The sequence below is a fragment of the Saccopteryx bilineata genome, chromosome 4 (assembly GCF_036850765.1).
Source record: "Saccopteryx bilineata isolate mSacBil1 chromosome 4, mSacBil1_pri_phased_curated, whole genome shotgun sequence".
NCBI classification, from domain to species: domain Eukaryota; kingdom Metazoa; phylum Chordata; class Mammalia; order Chiroptera; family Emballonuridae; genus Saccopteryx; species Saccopteryx bilineata.
This window is the reverse complement of record NC_089493.1, coordinates 922404-935084: the sequence shown is the minus strand read 5'-3', so window position 1 is coordinate 935084 and position 12681 is coordinate 922404. Positions and strand designations below refer to the sequence as shown.

The window sequence follows — 12681 nt, the reverse complement described above, 5'->3', positions numbered from 1 at the left end:
TTCTAGCACCTTTACCTCCCAGGGACAGTGTCCATCTAGGCAAATTACCCACCCAGGGAGGAGAGCGTGATCGGAGGCCGGGTGATCCTCCGCCCGGGAGGACATGGGGGCTGGCTGTCTGCAGTCTCCACACGTCACGGGGCTGCTGCACAAGCAGGAGATGGGGGCGCGCTCAGCCGCGCAGTGTCCAGAGGGAAGAGCAAAGCTTTTCAGACTCTGACAGGCCAGCGTCCACATTCCACTCTCTGTGAGCGCGGTGAGGAGGACGTGATGGAGTCCATCACCATCACAGCGCAGGGGGTGGGGGGCGGTTAGCACTGTGTGGGGTCCAGAAACCACAGAACAGGGCTGGAAGTTGGACCTGCAGGGGGTTAGAGAGCAGAGAGAAAATTGGTGAAGCCCTCAAAATACATTGGTGATGACCTTATGTTGGCATAGTGACTATACTTTTTAGCTAAAAGGAAAATTGTCACCTTGTGAAAAAATCAAAAAACAAAACAAAACAAACCAGTCTCTTATCACAATCTGCTCATGAATTTTTCATCCCCTCATTGAAAAATACAGAATTGGCTAAAGTAGGTGAAATATTAGTTTCCTCACATCGGGCACCAGCAAAGGTCCTTTACGTCTTTAGCTGAGAGAGGACTAGCACATGCAGGTGAGGAAACTACCAAAGGCTGGGACAGAACCACACGGAGGGACCCACGGGAACAACCCTGGGTTCACACTGGGCTGGAAATGTCTTCTGTTGTCACCAGGTGCAGTAAGAAGAAATCGCATAGAATGGTGAGGTTTTAGTCTCTAAGCCCAAAAAAGCCTCAAAGCAAAAGTCAGAAGAAGCTCAAAGTTTGAAAACGTCTTAACTGCAAACCAAAATAAGACACTTGCAACTAATAAATTTTCAACATTTGTGATGAAAAAATTAATGAAGTCTAGCTCCACATGATGAAGAAGCAGGGAGATGGTTCCCGTAACAAGGAAGACAGTGACCCACAGAGAGTGGCCCAGGCGTCCTGTGGGTGAGCGTTGGTGGAGAATGTAACTGTTTTGTAATGGAGACACGTGTTCAAATACTGAGGGAGATGGATGTGCTCTGCTTCCTTCTCGTTCACTCCCCCGTGGGCATCACAGACACCTCCCCTCCCCCACCACAATCTGATCAACTCATGTCCAGCCCCACCCACTGCCACGCCCTGTGACTCTTACCTATACCCCAGCTGACACGCCCAGGGCCTGTTTTATGTCACAATCTGCTTATGGCCTGGTTAGGTAGTGGGGACCCACCTTCACTGCAGACCCTGCCATTCTCCATTCGTGTTGATAGTTGTCCCCAACAGAGCATGAGGCTGGCAGAGGGCTTGGTCCCCCTGTGGGTGGCCTCCTTGCTACCAGTGCTTTGGGTGGTGTGGTCTCCGGTCCAGGGTTCTCCAGGTCGACCATCATGGCGCTACATCTCCTCTGAGGTGGTGATTCCCCAGAAGCAAGTGCACCATGGCAAAGGTGGTCAGGTGCCTGGCTGGCTCTCCTACAGCCTGAGGTTTGGGGGCCAGAGACACGTTATCCATCTGCGGCACAAGAAACTGTTTATGTCCAGAGATCTGCTGCTGATGACTCAGGATGACCAGGGAGCCTTGCAGGTGGAGTACCCTTTTGTCCCCCTCGACTGCTACTACCTTGGCTACCTGGAGGGGGTTCCTCTTTCCATGGTCACTGTGGACATGTGCTATGGGGGCCTAGAAGGTATTATGAAGGTGGATGACCTTGCCTATGAAATCAAACCCCTCAAGGACTCCCGAACCTTTGAACACATGGTTTCCCAGATAGTGGCAGACACCAAGGCAATAGGACCCATGTACTCGCTGGGGTACAAGGAAGAGAGGCATCCCCTGTTCTCTCCAGCCAATGCCAGTGCAGCCCCCAGGGTCAGTAGTAAACTTTATCCATCACACAAACCAAATATAAAAGGTTGTGTTTTAAGTTCTACGTCAACATACACTCTATTCCACAATGTGTCACAGAGTGCCCAGTAAATATAGCTAGCATAGTGGATTCCATGGTCCAAAGTCTTGATATGAGATACTATGTCAGTGTAATGATCATTTATAATACAGAAGATCCAACTGCAATGAACAACTTTCAGGGGCCAGGGGTTCCTTTCATACTTATTATGCAAAGAACATTTATAATATTTTGAAGCCACACTCGTCCATGATTATTGTTAAAAACAAGCCCGAAGACATTACTTCTCAGCCTCACCTATATGGACTGTGCTCGGATCATAATCTCGTGGTTGGTCAACTAGGCAGTCATTATTTATTGTTGTCTATTATAGCCACCGAACATATTGCAAGAAGTTATGGTATCTATTATGATGTTAAATATTATGTTTGCCAAAGACAGACCACCTATATCATGTCCAGATACCCAGTACTGACAGACGCCTTCAGTAACTGCTCCTTTGTGCATGTACAATGTATTGCTTCTAAACATGAAAGTTGCCTTTACACATGTGGGTGGAGTGCAGAGCACATTCCTAGCAGCTGTGGCTGATGCAATGCTGTGAGAACACTCCAGCTCCCAGAACCCTCCTGGGCACACCCAGGAAGGGAGCTCGCCCACTCTAAGGAAGTGACTCAGCGCCAACCACACAGCTCCCTGATCTTTTCAGCCATTGGCTATGAGGAACATGCTGTAACACCCCACAGGCTGAACCTGTGTATATAAGCTAGGTTACTTCTTGAATAAAGCAGATCTACGTCACTGAACCTGGTCCCCGGAGTCAGGTCTTTGTGTCTCCGTCATCCTCACCCCAGCAGGACTTGTCCACATACACAAACGACTTTATCTATCACAATAAAAGCCTGACATATGTTCGGTGTGGGAACTCTGTGGTGGATGAAGGCGAGCACTGTGACTGTGGATCCTTCAAGCAGTGTCATCACAACCCCTGCTGCAACGCTGACTGTACCTTTACACCCGGAAGCGCATGTAACACAGGCAGATGCTGCACAAACTGCACCTACTCGCCCAGAGGAACACTCTGCCGACCAATCCAGAACATCTGTGACCTTCCAGAGTACTGCCTCGGGGACACCTTTATGTGCCCTGACGACTTTTATCTGCAAGATGGAACCCCGTGCACGGAGGAAGGCTACTGCTACCATGGGAACTGTACTGACCGCAACATGCACTGCAAGCAGATCTTTGGTGAAGGTGCACGGAACGCTCCAGACGCCTGCTACGTGATCAATGCAAAGGGCCACAGGTTTGGACACTGTGGGACTGGTACTGAGTTTCGTCCTGTGTCTTGTGCTCAAGAAGACATTCAGTGTGGACGCCTACAGTGCACCAATGTCACTCATCTGCCTAAGCTGCAAGAACATGTTGGATTCCACCAGAGTGTGTTCGAGGGGTCTTTGTGCTTTGGAGTGGGGTTACACCGGGGCACAGGAACAACTGATGTTGGTGCTGTGAGACCTGGTACCCCCTGTGGTGGTGGAAAATTCTGTCTGAATAATCACTGCAATGGTACTGTGGCTGGAATGAATTATCACTGCCCTCCCAAGAAATGCAATCTGAGGGGAGTTTGCAACAACAAAGGGCACTGTCATTGCCGTGTAGGCTGGGACCCCCCACGGTGTATAAACAAAGGAGCTGGAGGGAGTGTGGACAGTGGACCCTCTCCAAGAAGAATGTGGTCAGTAACACAGAGTGACCTGTCAGTGCTGTATCTGAGAGTGGTCTTTGGTCGAATATACATCTTCATAGCTTCACTCCTCATTGCAGTGGCCATGAATGTGAGAACTGTCAGGACGGCCACAGTCAGAGAAGTGACAGTGCAAGACTAAAGAACAAATCAGCCTTGAGACCCCTGTACAACTCTTGGCAATATAGGACATCTTTATGAGAATAAGCATCACCAGCTGGCAGAGCCAAAGCCCACATTCCTGGACATCGCAGGGGTCCTGCTGTACATCACAGGGCAGTAAGAGGTGTGGGCGTTTTCACACCAGCTGTCTCTGACAGGTCGCTGGCCAGCACCCTCACATAAAGCTTGAAAACCAGATGATGGCGTCCTGCACTGTTTTTGTAAGTCTTTAAGAACTTAAACTGAGACTGAGTCCCTGGCTCGCAGAGGAGACCTGGTCAGCAGCTGGTCTTGACCTGTGGGCACTTGTCCAGGATTAGTGAAAGTTCCCACAGGGTCCTTTAGGGCCAGTTCATGACATTCCCCACAACACTGCTCCTGATCATGGAGGGTCACCTCAGTGTTGGGTGACCTCATCTTCTCTCTGCAGATTGGGTTCAGGACAATGGTGTGCTCCTCGCAGCGAAGCCTGCCCATGTCACAGTGGTGTGGCTTCGGGGTGCACCTGAGACTGAGGGTCATGGTCTCCCTGGTGACCTCTGTGCCTCCCCTGGTGGAGGCTGTGGTCCAGGGACATTCGGTCAGAAAATGAGGTGGAAGTGGCCATCCCTGACCCTGGCCTTCAGAGGGGGCCTCCATATGTTAGGTCCCCCTCCTCCTCGCTGTGCACTTCAGAGAAGGGCTGAGGAAGTGCCCCTGGGGTGTGGTGCAGATCAGACACCGTCTCCACAACAGACCTGGGCTGGGAAACCAGACCACCACTGTATCTAAAGAGCTTGCAATGAAATGTTTCATAAGGTAATGCCCAATTAATAAACTTTTTATTTCTAGTACCTCCATATACAACATATACAATTTATAGTATCTCCCATCGATACAGGCACACCACATGGATTAAAAGCCAACATTCCGCAAATTCAAGGACCGGGAATATCCATGGTGGACAGACATGCTAGGTGGACGTTAGGAGATGGAGTTGGAAGACATGAAAGTCCCTGTTCTGTCCACTCTGTTATCAGGGACCTGAGACAATATCCAATTCTAATGCAGATGGACATCGCAGTGTGAGAGTCAGTAGGTCAGGTTTAACTGTCACTGATACAGCTGCCCTGTGGTCCAATGTGGCATCTGTCATTGTCCCCCTGGGCCATGCACACTCTGAATCTTCTCTGTAACACTAAGGGGACAGGGTTTCTCGGTGTAGCTTGTTTGTTGCGAAGTCCCAGATCAAGACCACAGAGGCACCATGACCCCTGATCTCCTGGCCATGAGCAACAATGTGAAAGATGCAATTTTTCTCTTTCATTTGGAATACGATATAACAAATGAATAGACTCTGCTAATTCCAGACCGACCCCTCAGTGTCCCTGTTGGAACTGAGACCTTGAATTCCAATAGAGACAGAAGACTGGTAAATACCACAATCTGCACAGAAAATCTTTCATGTAGAAAGTCATCACTGTGAGGAGCACTGTGTTAGGGACGTGGAGAGCATCCTGGAGGACAGGGTGTCTAAACCATGGACTTTGGTTGAACTCTTGGTGTCTTCCGGATGGTAACGCTATTAGTTGTCGGGTCCACACACATGCAGCTCCAAGTCCAGGGGTTCCACTACCCTACTAGTCTGTCTGCTCCCAGGACATCTGAATGACATGGGACCAGTGTTGAGTGGACCCAGTGATGGGATTCAAATTAATTAACATCTGGTTCTCTGCCCTAATGATCATTCTAAGTATATTAGAAAAAAGATATACCAAAAGGTAGTTTATTATCTCATGCATTTAATATTTAAATAAGAACAATAAAAGAGGTACACAAACTAGATTATATTATAAGAAAGAGTTTATTTGATTTTTTTCCCCATTTTTTCCGAAGCTGGAAACGGGGAGGCAGTCAGACAGACTCCTGCATGCGCCCGACTGGGATCCACCCGGCATGCCCACCAGGGGGCGATGCTTTGCCCCTCTGGGGCGTCGCTCTGTTGCATCCAGAGCCATTCTAGCGCCTGAGGCAGAGGCCACAGAGCCATCCCCAGCGCCTGGGCCATCTTTGCTCCAATGGAGCCTTGGCTGCGGGAGGGGAAGAGAGAGACAGAGAGGAAGGAAAGGGGGAGGGGTGGAGAAGCAAATGGGCGCCTCTCCTGTGTGCCCTGGCCAGGAATCGAACCCGGGACTCCTGCACACCAGGCCAACACTCTACCGCTGAGCCAACCGGCCAGGGCTATAAGAAAGAGTTTAAGCCTGACCTGTGGTGGCGCAGTGGATAAAGCATCGACCTGTCTGTCTCTCCCTCTCTGTCTCTCTCTCTCCCCTTCTCTCTCCTCTCTATAATGAATAAAAAAAAATTTATATAAAAAAGAAAGAGTTTAAAAATATCAATAAAACATATTAAATAATGCCTGACAATAAATCAATAAAACTGTTATTTAAGATGTTTTCAAGGACAGCATGCCAACCCCTGGTCGTTTAACAATTTTTCTCTTTATGTTATATGTTTATTTACTGAAGTAACAAATGTGAGTATATCACCCAAGGTATAATTAGTTTTATGAAAAGAATAAATAAATATTACAAACATAGTTCTGTCGATTTTTTTTCTGCTACAGATGGAATGAACATTATTATAGGTTCTTAGAATACACTGTTATGCAGGTAAACTTTAAAAAAGAATAAAGAATATAAATTAGTGATTTCCACCTTAGAGACAACCCTGATTACAAGTGTCATTTTAGTTTGGTTGTCCCCAACAGGGCATGAGACTGGCAGTGGGCTCGGTCCCCCTGTGGGCGGCCTCCTTGCTACCAGTGCTTTGGGTGGTGTGGTCTCCGGTGGAATTTATTGAATGCTTTTTCTGCATCTATTGATATTACCATGTGGTTTTTGTCCTTCCTTTTGTTGATGTGATCAATCACATTGATTGATTTGCAAATATTATACCAGCCTTTTCTCCCCAAAATAAATCCCACTTGGTTATGGTGTATGATATTTTTCATGTATTGCTGGATCCGGTTTGGTAATATTTTGTTGAAAATTTTAGCATCTAAATTCATCAGGGATATTGGCTTATAATTTTCTTTCTTTGTGTTGTCTTGGTCTGGTTTTGGAATCAGAATTATGCTGGCCTAATAAAAGGAGCTTGGAAGTTTTCCCTTCTCTTGAATTTTTTGAAATAGTTTGAGAAGGATAGGAGTTAGTTATTCTTTGAATGTTTGATAGAGTTCACCTGTGAAGTCATATGGCCCAGGGCTTTTGTTTGTTGGGAGTTTTTGATAACTGTTTCAATATAATTTGTTGTAATCAGTTTATTTAGGTTTTCTGATTCTTCCAGATTGATTTTTGAAAGATTACATTTTTCAAGGAATTTGTCCATTTCACCTAGGTTGTCTAATTTTTTGGCATACAGTTCTTCATAGTATTTTCTTACAATCCTTTGTATTTCTGCTGTGTCCGTTGTTACTTCTCCACCCTCATTTTGTTTTCTAATTTTATTTATTTGAGTTCTTTCTCCCTCTCTCTCTCTCTTTTTTTTTTTGTGAGTCTGGCTAAGGGTTCATCGAACTTGTTTACTTTTTCAAAGAGCCAGCTCTTGGTTTCATTGATCCTCTGTATTGTTTTTTAGTCTCCATGTCATTTATTTCTGCTCTGATCTTTATTATTTCCTTCCTTCTACTTCCTCTAGGCTTTACTTGCTGTTCTTTTTCTAGTTCTTTTAGTTGCAGGATTAAGTTGTTTTTCTGAGCTTTTTCTATCTTTTTAAGGTATGCCTGTAAGCTATGAACTTCCCTCTCAGGACTGCTTTTGCTGTGTCTCACAGATTGTGTATTGTTATATGCTCATTTTTATTTGTTTCAAGGAATATTTTTATTTCTTCCTTGATCTCATTGTTGACCCAGTCATTGTTTTATAACATGCTGTTTAGTTTCCAAGTGTTTGAGTGTTTTTCAGTTTTACTATTGTAGTTGATTTCTAGTTTCATGCCATTGTGGTCAGAGAAGATGCTTGATATGATTTCAGTCTTAAATTTGTTGAGACTCATTTTATGCCCTAATATGTTATCTATCCTAGAGAATGTACTATGAGCACTTGAAAAGGATGTAATTCTGCTGCTTTAGGGTGAAAGGTTCTGAAGATATCTATTAAATCCAGTTAATCTAGTGTATCCCTTAATTCTGTTGTTTCTTTGTTAATTTTCTTTCTTGAGGATCTATCCATTGATGTTAGTGGGGTATTGAAATCCACTACTCTTATAGTATTGCTGTTGATATCTCACTTTATGTCCATCAAAATCTGCTTTATATATTTAGGTGCTCCCATATTAGGTGCATATATATTTATAATGTTATCTCTTCCTGTTGGATTGCTCCCTTTTTCATTATGTAGTGACCTTTTTTATTCCTATTGTAGTCTTTGTTTTAAAGTCTATTTTGTCAGATATAAGTATTGCTACCCCAGTTTTTTTTTATTTCTATTTGCATGAAATATTTTTTCCATGCTTTTACTTTCAGTTTATGAGTATCTTTTGTTTTGAGGTGCGACTGTTGTAGACAGCATATTTACAGGTCCTGTTTTCTTATCCATTCAGCTACCCTATGCCTTTTGATTGGAGCATTTAATCCATTTACATTTAAGGTTATTATTGATATGTAGTTGTTTATTGCCATTTTATTCTTTAAAGCTCTATTCCTCTTTTACTATATTCTTTTCCCCCTTTGTTCTGTTTACACCATGCTCCTTAACATTTCTTGCAGCATTGGTTTGGTTGTAATGAATTCTTTGAGTTTTGTTTTTGTCTGGGAAGCTTTTTATTTCCCCTTCAATTTTAAATGATAGCCTTGCTGGATAAAGAAGTCTTGGTCGTAGCTCTTGTTCTGCATTACTTTGAATATGTCTTTTCATTCCATTCTGGCCTCAAGTGTTTCTGTTGAGAAGTCAGATGTCATCCTTATGGGGGCTCCTTTGTAGGTGATAGTCTTTTTTTCTCTAGCAGCTTTTAATATTTTCTCTTTATCTCTTAGCTTTGGTATTTTAATTATGATGTGTCTTGGTGTAGATTTTTTTTTGGTTTCTTTTTCATGGAATTCTCTGTACTTCTTGAATTTGTGAGAGTTTTTCCTGCATTAATTTAGGAAAGTTTTCAGCTATGATTTTACTGAACAAGGTCTCTATCCCTTGTTCTTTTTCTTCTTCTTCAGGAATTTTTATGATGCAGATGTTGTTTCTCTTTAGGTTGTCACAGGGCACTCTTAGAGTTTCCTCTGATTTTTTTCTGTCTCTTTTCTTTTTGCTTCTCTGCTTCTGTGCTCTCACTTATCTTGCCCTTTAAGTCACTGATTCGATCCTCTGCTTCATCCATCCTGCTTTTAATTTCTTCCAGTGCAGTCTTCATTTCTGATATTGTGTTTGTCATTTCTGTCTGGTTCTTCTTTATGATATCCTGTCCTTTTTGATGCTTTCAATTTCTTTATTGAAGTGTTCATTAAGTCCATCTGTTGTAGCTTTGAGATCATTAAGCATCCTAAAAATCATTATTTTATACTCTGCATCTGGTAATTTGATTACTTCTGATTTGTCCAAGACTTTATCAGAGGATTTATCTTGTTGAAGCATATGACTTAGGCTTCTCTGCCTAACCATTATGCTTTATGGCTTGTAGGCTTCTTCCAGCAGTGGTCTCCTTACCTAGTAGAGTCTCTTTGAAGTCTTGATTTGTTTGCTTTCTTCTCAGTTTTCTTAACTCCGTTGTATTCTTGTTTACTGATCTCAGCAGGGGACTTATTTGAAGCTGTATCCAGGAATCCAGTGGGTGTAACCTGAGACTCTGAAGGCCTGGTCTGCCAGCTTCTCTCCTGGGGCGGGGTGATTTCTCCTTTTCAATAAGGGGGGTGTATCTCAGATCTCCATGGAGACCTGAGTTACTGCCCCTCCTCCCCACTTTCTGTTTTCAGCTGTGTCTTGTTGCTCTGATTGGACCTGGAGAGCTTTCTGGAGGTGGGTCACCTGGAACCACTTTAGGCTTGTGTTTTGTTGAGGGTTCAACCCCTTCCCCAGGTATGGCAGCCTCTGCACTGGATGAGTCAGCTTCTCGGGTTGTCCCATGCATTCCTCTGCCCATCACTGTCTCTCTCTCTCTCCTCCCACTGTCCTTTTGGAAGACAAGCCAGCCCTTTCAGCATACGTCATTCTCAGGTCCCCATGCTAGTGTCTGTGAGCGATATTTTCTGCTCTTCTCCTTGTAATGAGAGCCCAGAAGGGGCTTTACTCTCACTACCTTTACTCCTGGAAGCAGGGGAGCCCCCCTCCACATGGCTCAGAGTTCCCTAACAGGCTAGGTGTGGCTTCCTTGCTCCTTAGTTTTTGAGATCTGTTGTTTTAATCCAAAGTTGTTTTTTCATGCTGATTGTTCCTAAATTAATTTGTAATCCAGTTTGGTGGTGTGAGCTGGGAGTCTGTGCATCTGTCTACTTTGCTGCTATCTTGATTCTCCTATCCTGAAGTATCTTCGAGGCATATCAGGACCTGCAGCATGAGGTTATAAGAGCATGAGTGAATGTCTGTAATGTAGTGTTACCTACCCTTCAGGGCTGGAGACAATTACATGGGAAGATACCACAGACTGCAGAACCTGTGAGAGTGGACCCTGTGTACACAGTCATGTTGGTGTCCTCCATACTGAATACTTCCAGCTTCCTGAACTTTAAATAGACAAATAAGACTGAGTGTTGAGAAGATATATTTCTACCACAGGGATCAGAGACCCTTAGAATTTAAGGAGATTCATGGAGCTGGTGGGAGGCTCTGCATTTCCAACAACTAGAAGGTACATTTAGAGGATGTCTCTGCATAGACAGTAATAAAAAACCTTAAACAAGTAATATGATAGAATAATTAATGGAATAATTGCAAATCAAAATCCTTATGGTCTCTGAGGGTGGCTGTTGTCATCTAAATCTGCTTGGAACCTCTGAAATATTATATGAAAAGGGATGTTGTCATATATGATTAATTTATAAATTATGTGATGATTCAAAGATTTTCCTGGATAACCTGGGTGGGTCCTAGTATGATAACTGTTTATATTAAGGGGAGGAAAATGAGACTAGCCTCTAGAAGAAGAAAAAAGTGATGAGACCACTGAGGTCAGGTAACCAATTTATGGGATCCTCACGGGGCAGAAAGAGTGGGGCTGAGCATCCACACAGGGGATGGCCTGACCCTGTGGGAAGAGGACAGTGTGAACTCAGCACAGGATCCGAGCTCGTGGCTCTGTCTGAGCTGCAGTGGGGGCGCTGCGGTCAGTGCTGTGGGATGAGAATCCCTGACATGTCCTCTGTGTCATCCAGGAAAAACAGGATGTATTGGGACATGGTGACAACAAGAACACATAGGAGAAGGCGACCATATGTGCAAACACAGTGACTTCCTACTTTTTTCCCTGCAGAGAATGCAAGAGATAAAAGTCACAAGGAAGGAAGCAAGAGCCCCCAGGGGAAGGAATGACTGATGTCCATAGGAAGCCCCTCCTTCACACACTTAGGCTCCTCCTTCTGAACTAGGTCCCTGAATGGAGTTCGGGAGCGCCCCCTGGTGTCCTGAGCGCCCCCTGCAGCCCGGCCCTCCCATCTCCGCAGGGAGGTTTGTGTCTGGGCTCACACTGACTTCCCCTCGCTGTGTGTCTCGCACAGTAATACACAGCCATGTTCTCGGCTCTCAGGCTGCTCAGTTCCATGTAGGCTGTGCTCGTGGACTTTTCTGCAGTCATGATGACTCAGCCCTTGAACTTCTGTGCATAGCTTGTTTCACTATCAGAAGAGTGAAACCACCCCATCTACTCCAGCCGTTGTCTGGGGGCCTGTCGTACCCAGTGGATATACCCGTTGGTGAAGGTGTATCCAGAAGCCTTGCAGGAGACCTTTACTGAGGTCCCAGGCTTCCTCAGCTCAGCCCCAGACTGCACCAGCTGCACCTCGGAGTGGACACCTGTGGAGAGGAGACAGGAGAGTGTGGAGTTCCCCATTGACTAGTCCTTGTCCCCCATCAACCCAGGGACTGCAGAGCCCCTTACCTGCAGCCACTGCCACCAGGAGGAAGGCTCTCCAGCTCCAGTCCATGGTGAGGGGCTGAGTTGTCAGGACTTGTGTTGGGGAGGGTGTGGCTGTGGAGGATGCTCTCAGGACACAGACACATCCATATTTAACTACTCTACCTCACCTCATTTGCATATTCACAAGGAAGACTATCTCATAACTGAAGAGTTGACCTCATCGGAGAGAAGATTGAGGCTTCTCTGGGAGTCCCAGGGTTCAAGTCCTAATCTTTGCTGGAAAATGTGTGTCTCCTCCCAGGTCCCTGAGCCCCGTGGACACAGAGCTCTTCTCATTGAGGAAGAATCTCCGCAGGACGTTCTCTTATTGTCAACACTGACTTCAGTGACACTGAGTTATGTGGGGTGTGTTCGACCTTTAATACCTGAACATTTTATTCTCACAAGATGTTCTGTTTTTTTTTTGTATATTTCTGAAGCTGGAAACGGGGAGAGACAGTCAGACAGACACACGCATGTGCCCGACCGGGATCCACCCGGCACGCCCACCAGGGGGCGACGCTCTGCCCACCAGGGGGCGATGCTCTGCCCCTCTGGGGCATCGCTCTGTTGCGACCAGAGCCATTCTAGCGCCTGGGGCAGAGGCCAAGGAGCCATCCCCAGCGCCTGGGCCATCTTTGCTCCAATGGAGCCTTGGCTGCGGGAGGGGAAGAGAGAGACAGAGAGGAAGGAGAGGGGGAGGGGTGGAGAAGCAGATGGGCGCTTCTCCTGTG

At 45.5% G+C, this 12681-nt stretch overlaps 1 protein-coding gene across 1 annotated transcript; it reads left to right on the top strand.

Annotated features, from left to right (window-relative positions):
- The first annotated feature begins 1166 nt into the window (after nucleotides 1-1166).
- Nucleotides 1167-4460, top strand: LOC136333802 (disintegrin and metalloproteinase domain-containing protein 20-like). The gene is given in 5 exon segments (XM_066273462.1): nucleotides 1167-2022; nucleotides 2025-2147; nucleotides 2150-2460; nucleotides 2784-3821; nucleotides 4299-4460. Coding segments are annotated over 5 exon segments (2490 nt in total).
- The last annotated feature ends 8221 nt before the right edge of the window (nucleotides 4461-12681 follow it).